Here is a 24560-nt window from a genome sequence, read left to right on the forward strand (position 1 = left end):
ATGGGTGCAGATGTGTAGGAATGCTAGGTATGGTTGGTTAATACCAATGGTGACTATTATTAGGCCTAGTTGACTTGAGGTAGAGAAGGCCACGATTTTTTAAATATCGTTTTGTGTGAGGGCACAGATGGCTGTGAATAGAGTAGTAATGGCTCCCAGGCATAATGTGAGGTTTTGGATTAGTGTATAGTTTTCTATTAAAGGGTGGAAACGGATGAGTAGGGATACTCCGGCGACAACTATGGTGCTGGAGTGAAGTAGAGCTGAGACTGGAGTTGGGCCTTCTATGGCAGAGGGCAGTCAGGGGTGAAGGCCAAATTGGGCTGATTTTCCTGTTGCTGCTAGGAGAAGGCCTATTAGTGGAAGGAGGTTTGAGTTGGAGTTTAGGGCTAATATTTGTTGAAAGCCTCATGAGTTGTAATGCAGGAGGAATCGTGTCATAGCTAGGATAAGACCAATGTCGCCAATACGGTTGTATAGGACTGCTCGGATGGCTGCTGTGTTGGCGTCCGCTCGAGCGTGTCATCAGCTAATTAGGAGGAAGGATATAATTCCTACGCCTTCCCAACCGATGAAGAGTTGGAAAAGGTTGTTAGCAGTAACTAGAATTAGTATGGCAGCGAGGAAGATAAGGAGATATTTGAGGAGTTGGTTAATGTTTGGATCTGAGCTTATGTACCATAGCGAGGATTCTATAATGGATCAGGTGATGAACAGTGCGATTGGAATAAATATTATGGAAAAGTGATCTAGTTTAAAGCTTAGTGTTAGATCTAATGTCTGGGCTGTTATTCAATGTCAACTTCACATGGTTGTTTCTTGGTTGAAGAAAATGTAGAAAGTTGTTGGAAGAAGGCTAGTAATAAAAGCATATGTTACAGTTGTTTTTACATAATTTGGATATGAGCGTGTTTTGTCAGGGTTGATGAGGGTGGCAAAAATTGGAAGAGTTAGGGAGGCGAGGGTTGTTGTTATAACAGGGGTACACATGATTGTTACTTTTATTTGGAGTTGCACCAATGTTTTTGGCTCCTAAGGCCAATGGATAGCTGTTAGTTATCCTTTAAAAGTTGAGAAAGCCGTAATTTTAAGTACGGAGGCATGGATTAGCAGTCCTTGCAGGTTTTCTCGGTAAATAAGAAGTGATAAGCTTCTATAGTTAGGTTCACAATCTAATGTTTCGATTAAACTATATTTACAGGGAGCAAACCCTAGAACGATATTGGGGTTGAGGGATAGAAGAATGATTGGAGCGAGGTGTATAAATACGAACGTATTTTCTCGTGTGAAGGGGGGTTTTATGTTGATTATATGATGTGTAAGTGTTCCTCGCTGCATTGTGATGAACATGTGGAGAGAGTAGAGGGCTGTAATTAGTATGTTGAGTCCTGTTAGTACAATAGTCATATGGGATGAGGAAAATGAGGCTGCGATTGCAAAGAGCTCACCTAGTAGGTTGATAGTGGGGGGTAGGGCAAGATTAGTAAGGTTTGCTGTGAACCATCAAAAGGTTATTAATGGGAGTAGGGTTTGAAGTCCTCGGGACAGTAGTAGGATACGGCTGTGGGTACGTTCATAGTTTGAGTTAGCTAGGCAGAAATAGATGGAGGAGGTGAGTCCATGGGCAATTATAAGGATGAAATTATGATGAATGCATGGGCCGTTACAATAACGTTGTAAGTACGGTCGTTACCTAGTAGATTGCCGGGTTGACCTAGTTCAGCTCGAAGAAGAAGGCTTAGAGCTGTACCTATGATTCCAGCTCATGCACCAAATAGTAGGTATAGAGTCCCAATGTCCTTATGGTTTGTTGAAAAGAGTCAACGGTTGATGAGCGTAGGTAGAGATAGAGAGAAGGGAAGGGTAAAGTGGCTGAGTAAGCATTAGGCTGTAAACCTAAAGACAGGGGTCTAGTCCTCCTTTTACCAGCCCGGAGGTGATTTTCACATTGAATTGCAAGTTCAAAGGAGCAGCTTTAAAAGTTTCTGCCGGGGCTTCTCCCGCCTTTTTTCCCTGCGGCGGGAGAAGTGGATCAAAGCCAGTTGATTAGGGTATTTAGCTGTTCACTAAATTTTTGTGGGTTCGAGTCCCGTTGATCTAGTGAGGGCTTAGCTTAATTAAAGTAATTGATTTGCGTTCAATTGATGCAGAGTAGGTGTTTGCAGTCCTTATGTACTTCAGAAATGAAGTATTTTTACTTACTAAGGGCTTTGAAGGCTCTTGGTCTTGTTTAACCTAAATTTCTAGTGGATAGCCAAAATTAGGGCGGAGGTTGGTAGTAAAAGGGTAGAGGCAATGACGAGTGGGGGAATAAGGAGTGTAGGTTTTGTGTTTTCGAATTGCCATATTATTTTTGTGTTGTTGGATGTAGGAAATAGTGTTAGGGAGATGGTATAGATTAGGCGTATAGAGAAATACAGGTTAAGCAGAGTTCTGATAATTATGATAGAGGGGATGAGAAAGTGATTGTTTATTGTGAGTTCTTGAACGGTAATTCATGTAGGTAGGAAGCCGGTTAGAGGGGGTAAGCCCCCTAGGGATAGGAGGGTGGATGCTCTTAGTGGTGCTAGACAGGTTGATTTGTTTCAGGTGTGGGATAGTATGAGGGTGGTGGTGTTTGAGTTTAGGTTGAGGGTCAGGAATATGGTAGTTGTTAGGATGATGTCTATGGTGAAGTAAAGAATTGTGATAGTTGGGTTATATACTAGTGTTCTTATTATTCAGCCTATGTGAGTGATTGAAGAATATCCTAGGATTTTGCGTAATTGTGTTTGGTTGAGACCTCCTCAGCTGCCTACTGTGATAGATAGGGTAGAGAGAGTTAGGAGGATATGGGTGTTGATTGATGGGTGAATTTGGTATATGATTGAGATGGGGGCTAGTATTTGCCATGTAAGGAGGAGTAGGCCAGAAGTTAGGGATGTTCCTTGGGTAACTTCTGGGACTCAAAAGTGGAAGGGGGCTATTCCTAGTTTTATGGCAAGGGCAGCCCAGTGCAGAACACGGTGGTGGTGCTTTCGGTCGTGGTGGGGGTGGGGGTGGGGGTGGTGTGTTTGGGTGTGTGGGTGTGTGGTTGTGTGGGTGTCCTGGGGTGTGTGTGTGTGTGTGTGCGCGCGGGGCGCGCGCGCGCGCGCTGTGTTGGGGAGTGGGGTGGGGGATCAAGCGGGGGTCGGGTGGTGGAAAAGCGTGAGAGCTCTGCCGGGGCTGCTCCCAGAGCCTTGGCCGCTGCCCGCACGGCCGCGCATGCGCAGTAGACGGTCCCCCTCCGGGAAGCTGGGCCGGCTCTGGAATCCCCGGGATGGATGCTCAGTTCTCCTCGGTGTGGAGTCTCCGGCCGCCGCCGCCGCGCCCAGACCGGGAAGGCAGGAATGCCAGGCTGGTCAGCCCGGAGGGAAAACAGGCCTCTCCACACCGAGCCAGGTGCTCACCGCGAAAGGGAGGCCACCGCCCCGCCCCCGATCCCGTCCCCAACCCCGCGTCCTAAAGCTCCTCCAGCAGAGCCCGGTACTCCTCCTCGCTGAGGAGTAGCGGTTCCAGCAAAGCGGGCTCTCCCACGTCCTGCAGCTCCGTCGGGGCCTCCGTTTCTAGCAAAGGTTGCCCCTGCTGCAGAAACTCGGGGGTCTCCAGGAGCTCATCCAGCAGGCTGCAGGGGAGTGCAGACGAGCGCCCAGGCTCCTGGAGCGGCGGGGAGGGCGCCCGGATGGCTTGCAGCTGCTCCTGATCCGCGGAGGCCTCCGGGGGCGCGGGCCCCGGAGGTGGAGCTGCCCCGACTTGGGGCTCCCACGCCGCCCCGGCGACCTGGGGCCCCTGGCCCCAGCCCCACCACGGACTCCCCTGGGACGTGGGCGGCGCCAGCACACCCTGGCCCTGCGGCTCAGCTCCAGCGGGCCCAGGCTGTCCCACCGAGCAAGGGCCCGGCAGGCTGTGGTGCTGCGGGTCCCGATCCCCCCGCCATTGGCTCGGGCGCGGAGGCCACCCCCGGGGAGTCTGAGGGTGGGAGAGCGCCCCTTCCGGAGTCGCCAGGGCAGCGTAGGAAAGATCCCAATCCCCGCCTGCCGGGGCGGGATGGGAGATCCCTGCTGCCTGCGCAGCCTGGCTGGGCTGCAGCGGGGCGACGGCCCCTGCTCCCTGGCCCACGAAAGCCCCCGGTGGGAGAGTCCAGGGCGCGCAGGGCACGTGGGGGGCGGGAAGCCCCGTTCCCCACGCCCCGGTGTGGGTGAAGGCGACCGGCGAGGGAGCGGGGGGACACCCGCCGGGGGCCGCGTCGCCCGGGCCGCCTGCGTGCGCCGGTGCCCCGCCACCCTGGCCTGGGTGCCTGGCCCTCCGGTTCTGAAACCAAATCTGAATCCGGGACTCCGGGAGGCCCGTCTCTCTGGCCAGTTCTTCCCGGGTGGCGATGCCTGGAAAGCGATCCTGCTGGAAGGCTCGCAGGAGCAGGGCGGTCTGGGACCGGGTGACGGCGGTCCGCTTTCGCCTGCCTTCTTGCGGGCCGCGTTTCCCGGGCCAGGGCCGAGATTCCCGCCGGTGCTGCCTCAGCTGGCGCGATCTCTCGTTCTGAAACCAAATCTGGACCCTGGGCTCCGGAATGCCGATGGCCTGGGCCAGCTCTTCCCTGGTGGCGATGCCCGGGTACGGGTTCCGCTCAAAGCAGGCTCGCAGGGCCTCCCTCTGGCTCGGGGTCCAAACGAGTCTCCTTCGCCGTCCTCGTCCTCGGGCTCCCGCCGGGAGGGCGCCGTCGCCGGGTGTCGGGAGAGCCATCGCGGGGAGACCCGGCCGGAATTTCGCGGACAGACACGGGCAGAGAGAGGCCGGCGGGCTCCAGTGCCCCTCAGTCGGCCTGTGCACGGCGAGGAGGTCCGGCCAGGAGGCCGGCCCAGCCGGCCAGCGGCCCTTATAAAGGCCCACAGGCTCCACCCCTTCGGAGGAGCCCAGGGCAAGCCCGCCCTCGGAAGCCGGGACCCACAGGGCCCAGGTCACTGTGGCCTGGGTATGGGTGGGGCCGGAGAAGCCCCGGAAGTGGGGAGTGGGGTGGGGGGAGTGGTTGATGATTTTTAGGATTGGGTTGGATTTGCGTAGTGGAATCATTGGTGCTTTTGTAGTTGAGGTACAACGATGGTTTTTCGTATCATTGGTTATGGTTGGAGTCCATATGGAAGCAATGACATACGTTTTATTGACATTAAGTGTATTATTGGTTATGGGGTTTGTAGGTTTTTCTCCTAAGCCCTCTCCTATTTATGGGGGTTTAGCGTTAATTGTTAGTGGTGTGATTGGTTGTGTGATTATTTTCAATTATGGGGGGGCTTATATGGGTTTAATGATATTTTTAGTTTATCTGGGGGGTATAATAGTTGTCTTTGCTTATACTACAGCAATGGCCATTGAAGAGTATCCTGAGACATGGGGCTCAGGGCTTGAGGTTCTAGGGGGTCTTTTGGTAGGATTAATGATGGAGGTAGGGCTGGTTTTATGGGTTTTAAGTTTGGATGAAGAAGTGGTGGTGGTTAATTTCAATAATATGGGTAACTGGGTGATTTTTGAGGGGGAGGGGTCGGGGTTAATTCGAGGTGACTGTATTGGTGCGGGTGCCTTGTATGATTACGGGCGTTGGTTAGCGGTGGTTGCTGGTTGAACATTGTTTGTTGGTGTATACATTGTGATTGAGATTACTCGGGGTAATAGGTTATATTATTAGAAGTAGGGTCAGGATAGGGGGGATGAGGAAAGAGAGGAAGTAGAGTTTGATTATGCCTCTCTGGGTGGTTAGAGTTGTGGAAGCGGTAATGTGTGTTTGTGAGATTATTTCGGGTGTAGATTTTTCTAGCCATGTTGAGTCTAATAAGAGGAGGGCTAAGTTTTGACTTATAAGTAGGTTTTGCTAGGGGATCATACGGTGAACTGTGGTGGGGAAGTATCCTAGTATGTTGGAGAATTTGAGTATTTGTGATGGGTTTTTCACTTTTAGTTTGTAGGTTATAAGGGCGAGGTCTAGGGCTGTTAGGAAACCGAGAGCAGTTGCGTCTAGGGCTGAGAGTTTGAGATAGAAGGGTGTTGTTGGCTGGGGGAGTGAGGTAGGGGGGATATTACTGGTGATAAGGAATCCCGTGATTATACTGCCTATTTAATTGGGTTTAGTAGGGCGGGGTTGTTTTCGTTGATGTTTATTAGGGCTGGGAAGCGGGGTTGTCCTGTTAGGGTAAGGAGAATGGTTCGAGTACTGTAGGCGCTTGTTAGGGAGGTGGCGATGAGAGTAATAAATAGGGCTCAGGCGTTGGTATACGACGTATTTGTGGCTTCGATAATGAGATCTTTGGAGTAGAAGCCTGTGAGGAAAGGTATTCCTGTGAGTGCTAGGTTGCCAATAACTAGGGAAGTTGAGGTGAGGGGCAGTGTTTTAAACAGACCTCCTATTTTTCGAATGTCTTGTTCGTTGTTTAGGTTATGAATAATGGATCCGGAGCACACAAAAAGTATAGCTTTGAAGAAGGCATGGGTGCAGATGTGTAGGAATGCTAGGTATGGTTGGTTAATACCAATGGTGACTATTATTAGGCCTAGTTGACTTGAGGTAGAGAAGGCCACGATTTTTTAAATATCGTTTTGTGTGAGGGCACAGATGGCTGTGAATAGAGTAGTAATGGCTCCCAGGCATAATGTGAGGTTTTGGATTAGTGTATAGTTTTCTATTAAAGGGTGGAAACGGATGAGTAGGGATACTCCGGCGACAACTATGGTGCTGGAGTGAAGTAGAGCTGAGACTGGAGTTGGGCCTTCTATGGCAGAGGGCAGTCAGGGGTGAAGGCCAAATTGGGCTGATTTTCCTGTTGCTGCTAGGAGAAGGCCTATTAGTGGAAGGAGGTTTGAGTTGGAGTTTAGGGCTAATATTTGTTGAAAGCCTCATGAGTTGTAATGCAGGAGGAATCGTGTCATAGCTAGGATAAGACCAATGTCGCCAATACGGTTGTATAGGACTGCTCGGATGGCTGCTGTGTTGGCGTCCGCTCGAGCGTGTCATCAGCTAATTAGGAGGAAGGATATAATTCCTACGCCTTCCCAACCGATGAAGAGTTGGAAAAGGTTGTTAGCAGTAACTAGAATTAGTATGGCAGCGAGGAAGATAAGGAGATATTTGAGGAGTTGGTTAATGTTTGGATCTGAGCTTATGTACCATAGCGAGGATTCTATAATGGATCAGGTGATGAACAGTGCGATTGGAATAAATATTATGGAAAAGTGATCTAGTTTAAAGCTTAGTGTTAGATCTAATGTCTGGGCTGTTATTCAATGTCAACTTCACATGGTTGTTTCTTGGTTGAAGAAAATGTAGAAAGTTGTTGGAAGAAGGCTAGTAATAAAAGCATATGTTACAGTTGTTTTTACATAATTTGGATATGAGCGTGTTTTGTCAGGGTTGATGAGGGTGGCAAAAATTGGAAGAGTTAGGGAGGCGAGGGTTGTTGTTATAACAGGGGTACACATGATTGTTACTTTTATTTGGAGTTGCACCAATGTTTTTGGCTCCTAAGGCCAATGGATAGCTGTTAGTTATCCTTTAAAAGTTGAGAAAGCCGTAATTTTAAGTACGGAGGCATGGATTAGCAGTCCTTGCAGGTTTTCTCGGTAAATAAGAAGTGATAAGCTTCTATAGTTAGGTTCACAATCTAATGTTTTGATTAAACTATATTTACAGGGAGCAAACCCTAGAACGATATTGGGGTTGAGGGATAGAAGAATGATTGGAGCGAGGTGTATAAATACGAACGTATTTTCTCGTGTGAAGGGGGGTTTTATGTTGATTATATGATGTGTAAGTGTTCCTCGCTGCATTGTGATGAACATGTGGAGAGAGTAGAGGGCTGTAATTAGTATGTTGAGTCCTGTTAGTACAATAGTCATATGGGATGAGGAAAATGAGGCTGCGATTGCAAAGAGCTCACCTAGTAGGTTGATAGTGGGGGGTAGGGCAAGATTAGTAAGGTTTGCTGTGAACCATCAAAAGGTTATTAATGGGAGTAGGGTTTGAAGTCCTCGGGACAGTAGTAGGATACGGCTGTGGGTACGTTCATAGTTTGAGTTAGCTAGGCAGAAATAGATGGAGGAGGTGAGTCCATGGGCAATTATAAGGATGAAATTATGATGAATGCATGGGCCGTTACAATAACGTTGTAAGTACGGTCGTTACCTAGTAGATTGCCGGGTTGACCTAGTTCAGCTCGAAGAAGAAGGCTTAGAGCTGTACCTATGATTCCAGCTCATGCACCAAATAGTAGGTATAGAGTCCCAATGTCCTTATGGTTTGTTGAAAAGAGTCAACGGTTGATGAGCGTAGGTAGAGATAGAGAGAAGGGAAGGGTAAAGTGGCTGAGTAAGCATTAGGCTGTAAACCTAAAGACAGGGGTCTAGTCCTCCTTTTACCAGCCCGGAGGTGATTTTCACATTGAATTGCAAGTTCAAAGGAGCAGCTTTAAAAGTTTCTGCCGGGGCTTCTCCCGCCTTTTTTCCCTGCGGCGGGAGAAGTGGATCAAAGCCAGTTGATTAGGGTATTTAGCTGTTCACTAAATTTTTGTGGGTTCGAGTCCCGTTGATCTAGTGAGGGCTTAGCTTAATTAAAGTAATTGATTTGCGTTCAATTGATGCAGAGTAGGTGTTTGCAGTCCTTATGTACTTCAGAAATGAAGTATTTTTACTTACTAAGGGCTTTGAAGGCTCTTGGTCTTGTTTAACCTAAATTTCTAGTGGATAGCCAAAATTAGGGCGGAGGTTGGTAGTAAAAGGGTAGAGGCAATGACGAGTGGGGGAATAAGGAGTGTAGGTTTTGTGTTTTCGAATTGCCATATTATTTTTGTGTTGTTGGATGTAGGAAATAGTGTTAGGGAGATGGTATAGATTAGGCGTATAGAGAAATACAGGTTAAGCAGAGTTCTGATAATTATGATAGAGGGGATGAGAAAGTGATTGTTTATTGTGAGTTCTTGAACGGTAATTCATGTAGGTAGGAAGCCGGTTAGAGGGGGTAAGCCCCCTAGGGATAGGAGGGTGGATGCTCTTAGTGGTGCTAGACAGGTTGATTTGTTTCAGGTGTGGGATAGTATGAGGGTGGTGGTGTTTGAGTTTAGGTTGAGGGTCAGGAATATGGTAGTTGTTAGGATGATGTCTATGGTGAAGTAAAGAATTGTGATAGTTGGGTTATATACTAGTGTTCTTATTATTCAGCCTATGTGAGTGATTGAAGAATATCCTAGGATTTTGCGTAATTGTGTTTGGTTGAGACCTCCTCAGCTGCCTACTGTGATAGATAGGGTAGAGAGAGTTAGGAGGATATGGGTGTTGATTGATGGGTGAATTTGGTATATGATTGAGATGGGGGCTAGTATTTGCCATGTAAGGAGGAGTAGGCCAGAAGTTAGGGATGTTCCTTGGGTAACTTCTGGGACTCAAAAGTGGAAGGGGGCTATTCCTAGTTTTATGGCAAGGGCAGCCCAGTGCAGAACACGGTGGTGGTGCTTTCGGTCGTGGTGGGGGTGGGGGTGGGGGTGGTGTGTTTGGGTGTGTGGGTGTGTGGTTGTGTGGGTGTCCTGGGGTGTGTGTGTGTGTGTGTGTGCGCGGGCGCGCGCGCGCGCGCTGTGTTGGGGAGTGGGGTGGGGGATCAAGCGGGGGTCGGGTGGTGGAAAAGCGTGAGAGCTCTGCCGGGGCTGCTCCCAGAGCCTTGGCCGCTGCCCGCACGGCCGCGCATGCGCAGTAGACGGTCCCCCTCCGGGAAGCTGGGCCGGCTCTGGAATCCCCGGGATGGATGCTCAGTTCTCCTCGGTGTGGAGTCTCCGGCCGCCGCCGCCGCGCCCAGACCGGGAAGGCAGGAATGCCAGGCTGGTCAGCCCGGAGGGAAAACAGGCCTCTCCACACCGAGCCAGGTGCTCACCGCGAAAGGGAGGCCACCGCCCCGCCCCCGATCCCGTCCCCAACCCCGCGTCCTAAAGCTCCTCCAGCAGAGCCCGGTACTCCTCCTCGCTGAGGAGTAGCGGTTCCAGCAAAGCGGGCTCTCCCACGTCCTGCAGCTCCGTCGGGGCCTCCGTTTCTAGCAAAGGTTGCCCCTGCTGCAGAAACTCGGGGGTCTCCAGGAGCTCATCCAGCAGGCTGCAGGGGAGTGCAGACGAGCGCCCAGGCTCCTGGAGCGGCGGGGAGGGCGCCCGGATGGCTTGCAGCTGCTCCTGATCCGCGGAGGCCTCCGGGGGCGCGGGCCCCGGAGGTGGAGCTGCCCCGACTTGGGGCTCCCACGCCGCCCCGGCGACCTGGGGCCCCTGGCCCCAGCCCCACCACGGACTCCCCTGGGACGTGGGCGGCGCCAGCACACCCTGGCCCTGCGGCTCAGCTCCAGCGGGCCCAGGCTGTCCCACCGAGCAAGGGCCCGGCAGGCTGTGGTGCTGCGGGTCCCGATCCCCCCGCCATTGGCTCGGGCGCGGAGGCCACCCCCGGGGAGTCTGAGGGTGGGAGAGCGCCCCTTCCGGAGTCGCCAGGGCAGCGTAGGAAAGATCCCAATCCCCGCCTGCCGGGGCGGGATGGGAGATCCCTGCTGCCTGCGCAGCCTGGCTGGGCTGCAGCGGGGCGACGGCCCCTGCTCCCTGGCCCACGAAAGCCCCCGGTGGGAGAGTCCAGGGCGCGCAGGGCACGTGGGGGGCGGGAAGCCCCGTTCCCCACGCCCCGGTGTGGGTGAAGGCGACCGGCGAGGGAGCGGGGGGACACCCGCCGGGGGCCGCGTCGCCCGGGCCGCCTGCGTGCGCCGGTGCCCCGCCACCCTGGCCTGGGTGCCTGGCCCTCCGGTTCTGAAACCAAATCTGAATCCGGGACTCCGGGAGGCCCGTCTCTCTGGCCAGTTCTTCCCGGGTGGCGATGCCTGGAAAGCGATCCTGCTGGAAGGCTCGCAGGAGCAGGGCGGTCTGGGACCGGGTGACGGCGGTCCGCTTTCGCCTGCCTTCTTGCGGGCCGCGTTTCCCGGGCCAGGGCCGAGATTCCCGCCGGTGCTGCCTCAGCTGGCGCGATCTCTCGTTCTGAAACCAAATCTGGACCCTGGGCTCCGGAATGCCGATGGCCTGGGCCAGCTCTTCCCTGGTGGCGATGCCCGGGTACGGGTTCCGCTCAAAGCAGGCTCGCAGGGCCTCCCTCTGGCTCGGGGTCCAAACGAGTCTCCTTCGCCGTCCTCGTCCTCGGGCTCCCGCCGGGAGGGCGCCGTCGCCGGGTGTCGGGAGAGCCATCGCGGGGAGACCCGGCCGGAATTTCGCGGACAGACACGGGCAGAGAGAGGCCGGCGGGCTCCAGTGCCCCTCAGTCGGCCTGTGCACGGCGAGGAGGTCCGGCCAGGAGGCCGGCCCAGCCGGCCAGCGGCCCTTATAAAGGCCCACAGGCTCCACCCCTTCGGAGGAGCCCAGGGCAAGCCCGCCCTCGGAAGCCGGGACCCACAGGGCCCAGGTCACTGTGGCCTGGGTATGGGTGGGGCCGGAGAAGCCCCGGAAGTGGGGAGTGGGGTGGGGGGAGTGGTTGATGATTTTTAGGATTGGGTTGGATTTGCGTAGTGGAATCATTGGTGCTTTTGTAGTTGAGGTACAACGATGGTTTTTCGTATCATTGGTTATGGTTGGAGTCCATATGGAAGCAATGACATACGTTTTATTGACATTAAGTGTATTATTGGTTATGGGGTTTGTAGGTTTTTCTCCTAAGCCCTCTCCTATTTATGGGGGTTTAGCGTTAATTGTTAGTGGTGTGATTGGTTGTGTGATTATTTTCAATTATGGGGGGGCTTATATGGGTTTAATGATATTTTTAGTTTATCTGGGGGGTATAATAGTTGTCTTTGCTTATACTACAGCAATGGCCATTGAAGAGTATCCTGAGACATGGGGCTCAGGGCTTGAGGTTCTAGGGGGTCTTTTGGTAGGATTAATGATGGAGGTAGGGCTGGTTTTATGGGTTTTAAGTTTGGATGAAGAAGTGGTGGTGGTTAATTTCAATAATATGGGTAACTGGGTGATTTTTGAGGGGGAGGGGTCGGGGTTAATTCGAGGTGACTGTATTGGTGCGGGTGCCTTGTATGATTACGGGCGTTGGTTAGCGGTGGTTGCTGGTTGAACATTGTTTGTTGGTGTATACATTGTGATTGAGATTACTCGGGGTAATAGGTTATATTATTAGAAGTAGGGTCAGGATAGGGGGGATGAGGAAAGAGAGGAAGTAGAGTTTGATTATGCCTCTCTGGGTGGTTAGAGTTGTGGAAGCGGTAATGTGTGTTTGTGAGATTATTTCGGGTGTAGATTTTTCTAGCCATGTTGAGTCTAATAAGAGGAGGGCTAAGTTTTGACTTATAAGTAGGTTTTGCTAGGGGATCATACGGTGAACTGTGGTGGGGAAGTATCCTAGTATGTTGGAGAATTTGAGTATTTGTGATGGGTTTTTCACTTTTAGTTTGTAGGTTATAAGGGCGAGGTCTAGGGCTGTTAGGAAACCGAGAGCAGTTGCGTCTAGGGCTGAGAGTTTGAGATAGAAGGGTGTTGTTGGCTGGGGGAGTGAGGTAGGGGGGATATTACTGGTGATAAGGAATCCCGTGATTATACTGCCTATTTAATTGGGTTTAGTAGGGCGGGGTTGTTTTCGTTGATGTTTATTAGGGCTGGGAAGCGGGGTTGTCCTGTTAGGGTAAGGAGAATGGTTCGAGTACTGTAGGCGCTTGTTAGGGAGGTGGCGATGAGAGTAATAAATAGGGCTCAGGCGTTGGTATACGACGTATTTGTGGCTTCGATAATGAGATCTTTGGAGTAGAAGCCTGTGAGGAAAGGTATTCCTGTGAGTGCTAGGTTGCCAATAACTAGGGAAGTTGAGGTGAGGGGCAGTGTTTTAAACAGACCTCCTATTTTTCGAATGTCTTGTTCGTTGTTTAGGTTATGAATAATGGATCCGGAGCACACAAAAAGTATAGCTTTGAAGAAGGCATGGGTGCAGATGTGTAGGAATGCTAGGTATGGTTGGTTAATACCAATGGTGACTATTATTAGGCCTAGTTGACTTGAGGTAGAGAAGGCCACGATTTTTTAAATATCGTTTTGTGTGAGGGCACAGATGGCTGTGAATAGAGTAGTAATGGCTCCCAGGCATAATGTGAGGTTTTGGATTAGTGTATAGTTTTCTATTAAAGGGTGGAAACGGATGAGTAGGGATACTCCGGCGACAACTATGGTGCTGGAGTGAAGTAGAGCTGAGACTGGAGTTGGGCCTTCTATGGCAGAGGGCAGTCAGGGGTGAAGGCCAAATTGGGCTGATTTTCCTGTTGCTGCTAGGAGAAGGCCTATTAGTGGAAGGAGGTTTGAGTTGGAGTTTAGGGCTAATATTTGTTGAAAGCCTCATGAGTTGTAATGCAGGAGGAATCGTGTCATAGCTAGGATAAGACCAATGTCGCCAATACGGTTGTATAGGACTGCTCGGATGGCTGCTGTGTTGGCGTCCGCTCGAGCGTGTCATCAGCTAATTAGGAGGAAGGATATAATTCCTACGCCTTCCCAACCGATGAAGAGTTGGAAAAGGTTGTTAGCAGTAACTAGAATTAGTATGGCAGCGAGGAAGATAAGGAGATATTTGAGGAGTTGGTTAATGTTTGGATCTGAGCTTATGTACCATAGCGAGGATTCTATAATGGATCAGGTGATGAACAGTGCGATTGGAATAAATATTATGGAAAAGTGATCTAGTTTAAAGCTTAGTGTTAGATCTAATGTCTGGGCTGTTATTCAATGTCAACTTCACATGGTTGTTTCTTGGTTGAAGAAAATGTAGAAAGTTGTTGGAAGAAGGCTAGTAATAAAAGCATATGTTACAGTTGTTTTTACATAATTTGGATATGAGCGTGTTTTGTCAGGGTTGATGAGGGTGGCAAAAATTGGAAGAGTTAGGGAGGCGAGGGTTGTTGTTATAACAGGGGTACACATGATTGTTACTTTTATTTGGAGTTGCACCAATGTTTTTGGCTCCTAAGGCCAATGGATAGCTGTTAGTTATCCTTTAAAAGTTGAGAAAGCCGTAATTTTAAGTACGGAGGCATGGATTAGCAGTCCTTGCAGGTTTTCTCGGTAAATAAGAAGTGATAAGCTTCTATAGTTAGGTTCACAATCTAATGTTTCGATTAAACTATATTTACAGGGAGCAAACCCTAGAACGATATTGGGGTTGAGGGATAGAAGAATGATTGGAGCGAGGTGTATAAATACGAACGTATTTTCTCGTGTGAAGGGGGGTTTTATGTTGATTATATGATGTGTAAGTGTTCCTCGCTGCATTGTGATGAACATGTGGAGAGAGTAGAGGGCTGTAATTAGTATGTTGAGTCCTGTTAGTACAATAGTCATATGGGATGAGGAAAATGAGGCTGCGATTGCAAAGAGCTCACCTAGTAGGTTGATAGTGGGGGGTAGGGCAAGATTAGTAAGGTTTGCTGTGAACCATCAAAAGGTTATTAATGGGAGTAGGGTTTGAAGTCCTCGGGACAGTAGTAGGATACGGCTGTGGGTACGTTCATAGTTTGAGTTAGCTAGGCAGAAATAGATGGAGGAGGTGAGTCCATGGGCAATTATAAGGATGAAATTATGATGAATGCATGGGCCGTTACAATAACGTTGTAAGTACGGTCGTTACCTAGTAGATTGCCGGGTTGACCTAGTTCAGCTCGAAGAAGAAGGCTTAGAGCTGTACCTATGATTCCAGCTCATGCACCAAATAGTAGGTATAGAGTCCCAATGTCCTTATGGTTTGTTGAAAAGAGTCAACGGTTGATGAGCGTAGGTAGAGATAGAGAGAAGGGAAGGGTAAAGTGGCTGAGTAAGCATTAGGCTGTAAACCTAAAGACAGGGGTCTAGTCCTCCTTTTACCAGCCCGGAGGTGATTTTCACATTGAATTGCAAGTTCAAAGGAGCAGCTTTAAAAGTTTCTGCCGGGGCTTCTCCCGCCTTTTTTCCCTGCGGCGGGAGAAGTGGATCAAAGCCAGTTGATTAGGGTATTTAGCTGTTCACTAAATTTTTGTGGGTTCGAGTCCCGTTGATCTAGTGAGGGCTTAGCTTAATTAAAGTAATTGATTTGCGTTCAATTGATGCAGAGTAGGTGTTTGCAGTCCTTATGTACTTCAGAAATGAAGTATTTTTACTTACTAAGGGCTTTGAAGGCTCTTGGTCTTGTTTAACCTAAATTTCTAGTGGATAGCCAAAATTAGGGCGGAGGTTGGTAGTAAAAGGGTAGAGGCAATGACGAGTGGGGGAATAAGGAGTGTAGGTTTTGTGTTTTCGAATTGCCATATTATTTTTGTGTTGTTGGATGTAGGAAATAGTGTTAGGGAGATGGTATAGATTAGGCGTATAGAGAAATACAGGTTAAGCAGAGTTCTGATAATTATGATAGAGGGGATGAGAAAGTGATTGTTTATTGTGAGTTCTTGAACGGTAATTCATGTAGGTAGGAAGCCGGTTAGAGGGGGTAAGCCCCCTAGGGATAGGAGGGTGGATGCTCTTAGTGGTGCTAGACAGGTTGATTTGTTTCAGGTGTGGGATAGTATGAGGGTGGTGGTGTTTGAGTTTAGGTTGAGGGTCAGGAATATGGTAGTTGTTAGGATGATGTCTATGGTGAAGTAAAGAATTGTGATAGTTGGGTTATATACTAGTGTTCTTATTATTCAGCCTATGTGAGTGATTGAAGAATATCCTAGGATTTTGCGTAATTGTGTTTGGTTGAGACCTCCTCAGCTGCCTACTGTGATAGATAGGGTAGAGAGAGTTAGGAGGATATGGGTGTTGATTGATGGGTGAATTTGGTATATGATTGAGATGGGGGCTAGTATTTGCCATGTAAGGAGGAGTAGGCCAGAAGTTAGGGATGTTCCTTGGGTAACTTCTGGGACTCAAAAGTGGAAGGGGGCTATTCCTAGTTTTATGGCAAGGGCAGCCCAGTGCAGAACACGGTGGTGGTGCTTTCGGTCGTGGTGGGGGTGGGGGTGGGGGTGGTGTGTTTGGGTGTGTGGGTGTGTGGTTGTGTGGGTGTCCTGGGGTGTGTGTGTGTGTGTGTGCGCGCGGGCGCGCGCGCGCGCGCTGTGTTGGGGAGTGGGGTGGGGGATCAAGCGGGGGTCGGGTGGTGGAAAAGCGTGAGAGCTCTGCCGGGGCTGCTCCCAGAGCCTTGGCCGCTGCCCGCACGGCCGCGCATGCGCAGTAGACGGTCCCCCTCCGGGAAGCTGGGCCGGCTCTGGAATCCCCGGGATGGATGCTCAGTTCTCCTCGGTGTGGAGTCTCCGGCCGCCGCCGCCGCGCCCAGACCGGGAAGGCAGGAATGCCAGGCTGGTCAGCCCGGAGGGAAAACAGGCCTCTCCACACCGAGCCAGGTGCTCACCGCGAAAGGGAGGCCACCGCCCCGCCCCCGATCCCGTCCCCAACCCCGCGTCCTAAAGCTCCTCCAGCAGAGCCCGGTACTCCTCCTCGCTGAGGAGTAGCGGTTCCAGCAAAGCGGGCTCTCCCACGTCCTGCAGCTCCGTCGGGGCCTCCGTTTCTAGCAAAGGTTGCCCCTGCTGCAGAAACTCGGGGGTCTCCAGGAGCTCATCCAGCAGGCTGCAGGGGAGTGCAGACGAGCGCCCAGGCTCCTGGAGCGGCGGGGAGGGCGCCCGGATGGCTTGCAGCTGCTCCTGATCCGCGGAGGCCTCCGGGGGCGCGGGCCCCGGAGGTGGAGCTGCCCCGACTTGGGGCTCCCACGCCGCCCCGGCGACCTGGGGCCCCTGGCCCCAGCCCCACCACGGACTCCCCTGGGACGTGGGCGGCGCCAGCACACCCTGGCCCTGCGGCTCAGCTCCAGCGGGCCCAGGCTGTCCCACCGAGCAAGGGCCCGGCAGGCTGTGGTGCTGCGGGTCCCGATCCCCCCGCCATTGGCTCGGGCGCGGAGGCCACCCCCGGGGAGTCTGAGGGTGGGAGAGCGCCCCTTCCGGAGTCGCCAGGGCAGCGTAGGAAAGATCCCAATCCCCGCCTGCCGGGGCGGGATGGGAGATCCCTGCTGCCTGCGCAGCCTGGCTGGGCTGCAGCGGGGCGACGGCCCCTGCTCCCTGGCCCACGAAAGCCCCCGGTGGGAGAGTCCAGGGCGCGCAGGGCACGTGGGGGGCGGGAAGCCCCGTTCCCCACGCCCCGGTGTGGGTGAAGGCGACCGGCGAGGGAGCGGGGGGACACCCGCCGGGGGCCGCGTCGCCCGGGCCGCCTGCGTGCGCCGGTGCCCCGCCACCCTGGCCTGGGTGCCTGGCCCTCCGGTTCTGAAACCAAATCTGAATCCGGGACTCCGGGAGGCCCGTCTCTCTGGCCAGTTCTTCCCGGGTGGCGATGCCTGGAAAGCGATCCTGCTGGAAGGCTCGCAGGAGCAGGGCGGTCTGGGACCGGGTGACGGCGGTCCGCTTTCGCCTGCCTTCTTGCGGGCCGCGTTTCCCGGGCCAGGGCCGAGATTCCCGCCGGTGCTGCCTCAGCTGGCGCGATCTCTCGTTCTGAAACCAAATCTGGACCCTGGGCTCCGGAATGCCGATGGCCTGGGCCAGCTCTTCCCTGGTGGCGATGCCCGGGTACGGGTTCCGCTCAAAGCAGGCTCGCAGGGCCTCCCTCTGGCTCGGGGTCCAAACGAGTCTCCTTCGCCGTCCTCGTCCTCGGGCTCCCGCCGGGAGGGCGCCGTCGCCGGGTGTCGGGAGAGCCATCGCGGGGAGACCCGGCCGGAATTTCGCGGACAGACACGGGCAGAGAGAGGCCGGCGGGCTCCAGTGCCCCTCAGTCGGCCTGTGCACGGCGAGGAGGTCCGGCCAGGAGGCCGGCCCAGCCGGCCAGCGGCCCTTATAAAGGCCCACAGGCTCCACCCCTTCGGAGGAGCCCAGGGCAAGCCCGCCCTCGGAAGCCGGGACCCACAGGGCCCAGGTCACTGTGGCCTGGGTATGGGTGGGGCCGGAGAAGCCCCGGAAGTGGGGAGTGGGGTGGGGGGAGTGGTTGATGATTTTTAGGATTGGGTTGGATTTGCGTAGTGGAATCATTGGTGCTTTTGTAGTTGAGGTACAACGATGGTTTTTCGTATCATTGGTTATGGTTGGAGTCCATATGGAAGCAATGACATACGTTTTATTGACATTAAGTGTATTATTGGTTATGGGGTTTGTAGGTTTTTCTCCTAAGCCCTCTCCTATTTATGGGGGTTTAGCGTTAATTGTTAGTGGTGTGATTGGTTGTGTGATTATTTTCAATTATGGGGGGGCTTATATGGGTTTAATGATATTTTTAGTTTATCTGGGGGGTATAATAGTTGTCTTTGCTTATACTACAGCAATGGCCATTGAAGAGTATCCTGAGACATGGGGCTCAGGGCTTGAGGTTCTAGGGGGTCTTTTGGTAGGATTAATGATGGAGGTAGGGCTGGTTTTATGGGTTTTAAGTTTGGATGAAGAAGTGGTGGTGGTTAATTTCAATAATATGGGTAACTGGGTGATTTTTGAGGGGGAGGGGTCGGGGTTAATTCGAGGTGACTGTATTGGTGCGGGTGCCTTGTATGATTACGGGCGTTGGTTAGCGGTGGTTGCTGGTTGAACATTGTTTGTTGGTGTATACATTGTGATTGAGATTACTCGGGGTAATAGGTTATATTATTAGAAGTAGGGTCAGGATAGGGGGGATGAGGAAAGAGAGGAAGTAGAGTTTGATTATGCCTCTCTGGGTGGTTAGAGTTGTGGAAGCGGTAATGTGTGTTTGTGAGATTATTTCGGGTGTAGATTTTTCTAGCCATGTTGAGTCTAATAAGAGGAGGGCTAAGTTTTGACTTATAAGTAGGTTTTGCTAGGGGATCATACGGTGAACTGTGGTGGGGAAGTATCCTAGTATGTTGGAGAATTTGAGTATTTGTGATGGGTTTTTCACTTTTAGTTTGTAGGTTATAAGGGCGAGGTCTAGGGCTGTTAGGAAACCGAGAGCAGTTGCGTCTAGGGCTGAGAGTTTGAGATAGAAGGGTGTTGTTGGCTGGGGGAGTGAGGTAGGGGGGATATTACTGGTGATAAGGAATCCCGTGATTATACTGCCTATTTAATTGGGTTTAGTAGGGCGGGGTTGTTTTCGTTGATGTTTATTAGGGCTGGGAAGCGGGGTTGTCCTGTTAGGGTAAGGAGAATGGTTCGAGTACTGTAGGCGCTTGTTAGGGAGGTGGCGATGAGAGTAATAAATAGGGCTCAGGCGTTGGTATACGACGTATTTGTGGCTTCGATAATGAGATCTTTGGAGTAGAAGCCTGTGAGGAAAGGTATTCCTGTGAGTGCTAGGTTGCCAATAACTAGGGAAGTTGAGGTGAGGGGCAGTGTTTTAAACAGACCTCCTATTTTTCGAATGTCTTGTTCGTTGTTTAGGTTATGAATAATGGATCCGGAGCACACAAAAAGTATAGCTTTGAAGAAGGCATGGGTGCAGATGTGTAGGAATGCTAGGTATGGTTGGTTAATACCAATGGTGACTATTATTAGGCCTAGTTGACTTGAGGTAGAGAAGGCCACGATTTTTTAAATATCGTTTTGTGTGAGGGCACAGATGGCTGTGAATAGAGTAGTAATGGCTCCCAGGCATAATGTGAGGTTTTGGATTAGTGTATAGTTTTCTATTAAAGGGTGGAAACGGATGAGTAGGGATACTCCGGCGACAACTATGGTGCTGGAGTGAAGTAGAGCTGAGACTGGAGTTGGGCCTTCTATGGCAGAGGGCAGTCAGGGGTGAAGGCCAAATTGGGCTGATTTTCCTGTTGCTGCTAGGAGAAGGCCTATTAGTGGAAGGAGGTTTGAGTTGGAGTTTAGGGCTAATATTTGTTGAAAGCCTCATGAGTTGTAATGCAGGAGGAATCGTGTCATAGCTAGGATAAGACCAATGTCGCCAATACGGTTGTATAGGACTGCTCGGATGGCTGCTGTGTTGGCGTCCGCTCGAGCGTGTCATCAGCTAATTAGGAGGAAGGATATAATTCCTACGCCTTCCCAACCGATGAAGAGTTGGAAAAGGTTGTTAGCAGTAACTAGAATTAGTATGGCAGCGAGGAAGATAAGGAGATATTTGAGGAGTTGGTTAATGTTTGGATCTGAGCTTATGTACCATAGCGAGGATTCTATAATGGATCAGGTGATGAACAGTGCGATTGGAATAAATATTATGGAAAAGTGATCTAGTTTAAAGCTTAGTGTTAGATCTAATGTCTGGGCTGTTATTCAATGTCAACTTCACATGGTTGTTTCTTGGTTGAAGAAAATGTAGAAAGTTGTTGGAAGAAGGCTAGTAATAAAAGCATATGTTACAGTTGTTTTTACATAATTTGGATATGAGCGTGTTTTGTCAGGGTTGATGAGGGTGGCAAAAATTGGAAGAGTTAGGGAGGCGAGGGTTGTTGTTATAACAGGGGTACACATGATTGTTACTTTTATTTGGAGTTGCACCAATGTTTTTGGCTCCTAAGGCCAATGGATAGCTGTTAGTTATCCTTTAAAAGTTGAGAAAGCCGTAATTTTAAGTACGGAGGCATGGATTAGCAGTCCTTGCAGGTTTTCTCGGTAAATAAGAAGTGATAAGCTTCTATAGTTAGGTTCACAATCTAATGTTTCGATTAAACTATATTTACAGGGAGCAAACCCTAGAACGATATTGGGGTTGAGGGATAGAAGAATGATTGGAGCGAGGTGTATAAATACGAACGTATTTTCTCGTGTGAAGGGGGGTTTTATGTTGATTATATGATGTGTAAGTGTTCCTCGCTGCATTGTGATGAACATGTGGAGAGAGTAGAGGGCTGTAATTAGTATGTTGAGTCCTGTTAGTACAATAGTCATATGGGATGAGGAAAATGAGGCTGCGATTGCAAAGAGCTCACCTAGTAGGTTGATAGTGGGGGGTAGGGCAAGATTAGTAAGGTTTGCTGTGAACCATCAAAAGGTTATTAATGGGAGTAGGGTTTGAAGTCCTCGGGACAGTAGTAGGATACGGCTGTGGGTACGTTCATAGTTTGAGTTAGCTAGGCAGAAATAGATGGAGGAGGTGAGTCCATGGGCAATTATAAGGATGAAATTATGATGAATGCATGGGCCGTTACAATAACGTTGTAAGTACGGTCGTTACCTAGTAGATTGCCGGGTTGACCTAGTTCAGCTCGAAGAAGAAGGCTTAGAGCTGTACCTATGATTCCAGCTCATGCACCAAATAGTAGGTATAGAGTCCCAATGTCCTTATGGTTTGTTGAAAAGAGTCAACGGTTGATGAGCGTAGGTAGAGATAGAGAGAAGGGAAGGGTAAAGTGGCTGAGTAAGCATTAGGCTGTAAACCTAAAGACAGGGGTCTAGTCCTCCTTTTACCAGCCCGGAGGTGATTTTCACATTGAATTGCAAGTTCAAAGGAGCAGCTTTAAAAGTTTCTGCCGGGGCTTCTCCCGCCTTTTTTCCCTGCGGCGGGAGAAGTGGATCAAAGCCAGTTGATTAGGGTATTTAGCTGTTCACTAAATTTTTGTGGGTTCGAGTCCCGTTGATCTAGTGAGGGCTTAGCTTAATTAAAGTAATTGATTTGCGTTCAATTGATGCAGAGTAGGTGTTTGCAGTCCTTATGTACTTCAGAAATGAAGTATTTTTACTTACTAAGGGCTTTGAAGGCTCTTGGTCTTGTTTAACCTAAATTTCTAGTGGATAGCCAAAATTAGGGCGGAGGTTGGTAGTAAAAGGGTAGAGGCAATGACGAGTGGGGGAATAAGGAGTGTAGGTTTTGTGTTTTCGAATTGCCATATTATTTTTGTGTTGTTGGATGTAGGAAATAGTGTTAGGGAGATGGTATAGATTAGGCGTATAGAGAAATACAGGTTAAGCAGAGTTCTGATAATTATGATAGAGGGGATGAGAAAGTGATTGTTTATTGTGAGTTCTTGAACGGTAATTCATGTAGGTAGGAAGCCGGTTAGAGGGGGTAAGCCCCCTAGGGATAGGAGGGTGGATGCTCTTAGTGGTGCTAGACAGGTTGATTTGTTTCAGGTGTGGGATAGTATGAGGGTGGTGGTGTTTGAGTTTAGGTTGAGGGTCAGGAATATGGTAGTTGTTAGGATGATGTCTATGGTGAAGTAAAGAATTGTGATAGTTGGGTTATATACTAGTGTTCTTATTATTCAGCCTATGTGAGTGATTGAAGAATATCCTAGGATTTTGCGTAATTGTGTTTGGTTGAGACCTCCTCAGCTGCCTACTGTGATAGATAGGGTAGAGAGAGTTAGGAGGATATGGGTGTTGATTGATGGGTGAATTTGGTATATGATTGAGATGGGGGCTAGTATTTGCCATGTAAGGAGGAGTAGGCCAGAAGTTAGGGATGTTCCTTGGGTAACTTCTGGGACTCAAAAGTGGAAGGGGGCTATTCCTAGTTTTATGGCAAGGGCAGCCCAGTGCAGAACACGGTGGTGGTGCTTTCGGTCGTGGTGGGGGTGGGGGTGGGGGTGGTGTGTTTGGGTGTGTGGGTGTGTGGTTGTGTGGGTGTCCTGGGGTGTGTGTGTGTGTGTGTGCGCGCGGGCGCGCGCGCGCGCGCGCTGTGTTGGGGAGTGGGGTGGGGGATCAAGCGGGGGTCGGGTGGTGGAAAAGCGTGAGAGCTCTGCCGGGGCTGCTCCCAGAGCCTTGGCCGCTGCCCGCACGGCCGCGCATGCGCAGTAGACGGTCCCCCTCCGGGAAGCTGGGCCGGCTCTGGAATCCCCGGGATGGATGCTCAGTTCTCCTCGGTGTGGAGTCTCCGGCCGCCGCCGCCGCGCCCAGACCGGGAAGGCAGGAATGCCAGGCTGGTCAGCCCGGAGGGAAAACAGGCCTCTCCACACCGAGCCAGGTGCTCACCGCGAAAGGGAGGCCACCGCCCCGCCCCCGATCCCGTCCCCAACCCCGCGTCCTAAAGCTCCTCCAGCAGAGCCCGGTACTCCTCCTCGCTGAGGAGTAGCGGTTCCAGCAAAGCGGGCTCTCCCACGTCCTGCAGCTCCGTCGGGGCCTCCGTTTCTAGCAAAGGTTGCCCCTGCTGCAGAAACTCGGGGGTCTCCAGGAGCTCATCCAGCAGGCTGCAGGGGAGTGCAGACGAGCGCCCAGGCTCCTGGAGCGGCGGGGAGGGCGCCCGGATGGCTTGCAGCTGCTCCTGATCCGCGGAGGCCTCCGGGGGCGCGGGCCCCGGAGGTGGAGCTGCCCCGACTTGGGGCTCCCACGCCGCCCCGGCGACCTGGGGCCCCTGGCCCCAGCCCCACCACGGACTCCCCTGGGACGTGGGCGGCGCCAGCACACCCTGGCCCTGCGGCTCAGCTCCAGCGGGCCCAGGCTGTCCCACCGAGCAAGGGCCCGGCAGGCTGTGGTGCTGCGGGTCCCGATCCCCCCGCCATTGGCTCGGGCGCGGAGGCCACCCCCGGGGAGTCTGAGGGTGGGAGAGCGCCCCTTCCGGAGTCGCCAGGGCAGCGTAGGAAAGATCCCAATCCCCGCCTGCCGGGGCGGGATGGGAGATCCCTGCTGCCTGCGCAGCCTGGCTGGGCTGCAGCGGGGCGACGGCCCCTGCTCCCTGGCCCACGAAAGCCCCCGGTGGGAGAGTCCAGGGCGCGCAGGGCACGTGGGGGGCGGGAAGCCCCGTTCCCCACGCCCCGGTGTGGGTGAAGGCGACCGGCGAGGGAGCGGGGGGACACCCGCCGGGGGCCGCGTCGCCCGGGCCGCCTGCGTGCGCCGGTGCCCCGCCACCCTGGCCTGGGTGCCTGGCCCTCCGGTTCTGAAACCAAATCTGAATCCGGGACTCCGGGAGGCCCGTCTCTCTGGCCAGTTCTTCCCGGGTGGCGATGCCTGGAAAGCGATCCTGCTGGAAGGCTCGCAGGAGCAGGGCGGTCTGGGACCGGGTGACGGCGGTCCGCTTTCGCCTGCCTTCTTGCGGGCCGCGTTTCCCGGGCCAGGGCCGAGATTCCCGCCGGTGCTGCCTCAGCTGGCGCGATCTCTCGTTCTGAAACCAAATCTGGACCCTGGGCTCCGGAATGCCGATGGCCTGGGCCAGCTCTTCCCTGGTGGCGATGCCCGGGTACGGGTTCCGCTCAAAGCAGGCTCGCAGGGCCTCCCTCTGGCTCGGGGTCCAAACGAGTCTCCTTCGCCGTCCTCGTCCTCGGGCTCCCGCCGGGAGGGCGCCGTCGCCGGGTGTCGGGAGAGCCATCGCGGGGAGACCCGGCCGGAATTTCGCGGACAGACACGGGCAGAGAGAGGCCGGCGGGCTCCAGTGCCCCTCAGTCGGCCTGTGCACGGCGAGGAGGTCCGGCCAGGAGGCCGGCCCAGCCGGCCAGCGGCCCTTATAAAGGCCCACAGGCTCCACCCCTTCGGAGGAGCCCAGGGCAAGCCCGCCCTCGGAAGCCGGGACCCACAGGGCCCAGGTCACTGTGGCCTGGGTATGGGTGGGGCCGGAGAAGCCCCGGAAGTGGGGAGTGGGGTGGGGGGAGTGGTTGATGATTTTTAGGATTGGGTTGGATTTGCGTAGTGGAATCATTGGTGCTTT

General features: G+C 52.4%; 4 protein-coding genes across 4 annotated transcripts; all 4 read right to left on the reverse strand.

Moving 5' to 3' along the window:
* Positions 1–3480: 3480 nt before the first annotated feature.
* Positions 3481–4758, reverse strand: LOC135967689 (double homeobox protein 4C-like). Its single transcript, XM_065531439.2, has one exon. The coding sequence runs from the start codon at positions 4756–4758 to the stop codon at positions 3481–3483; it is 1278 nt and encodes a 425-aa protein (XP_065387511.1).
* Positions 4759–9968: 5210 nt separating this feature from the next.
* Positions 9969–11246, reverse strand: LOC135967690 (double homeobox protein 4C-like). Its single transcript, XM_065531450.2, has one exon. The coding sequence runs from the start codon at positions 11244–11246 to the stop codon at positions 9969–9971; it is 1278 nt and encodes a 425-aa protein (XP_065387522.1).
* A 5210-nt stretch (positions 11247–16456) lies between these two features.
* On the reverse strand, positions 16457–17734 carry LOC135967692 (double homeobox protein 4C-like). Its single transcript, XM_065531454.2, has one exon. It carries the CDS (start codon positions 17732–17734, stop codon positions 16457–16459), a length of 1278 nt encoding a protein of 425 aa, XP_065387526.1.
* A 5212-nt stretch (positions 17735–22946) lies between these two features.
* Positions 22947–24224, reverse strand: LOC135967693 (double homeobox protein 4C-like). The gene has a single exon (XM_065531457.2). It carries the CDS (start codon positions 24222–24224, stop codon positions 22947–22949), a length of 1278 nt encoding a protein of 425 aa, XP_065387529.1.
* Between the last annotated feature and the right edge of the window lie 336 nt (positions 24225–24560).

The sequence above is a fragment of the Macaca fascicularis genome, chromosome 1 (genome assembly GCF_037993035.2).
Source record: "Macaca fascicularis isolate 582-1 chromosome 1, T2T-MFA8v1.1".
NCBI lineage: Eukaryota > Metazoa > Chordata > Mammalia > Primates > Cercopithecidae > Macaca > Macaca fascicularis.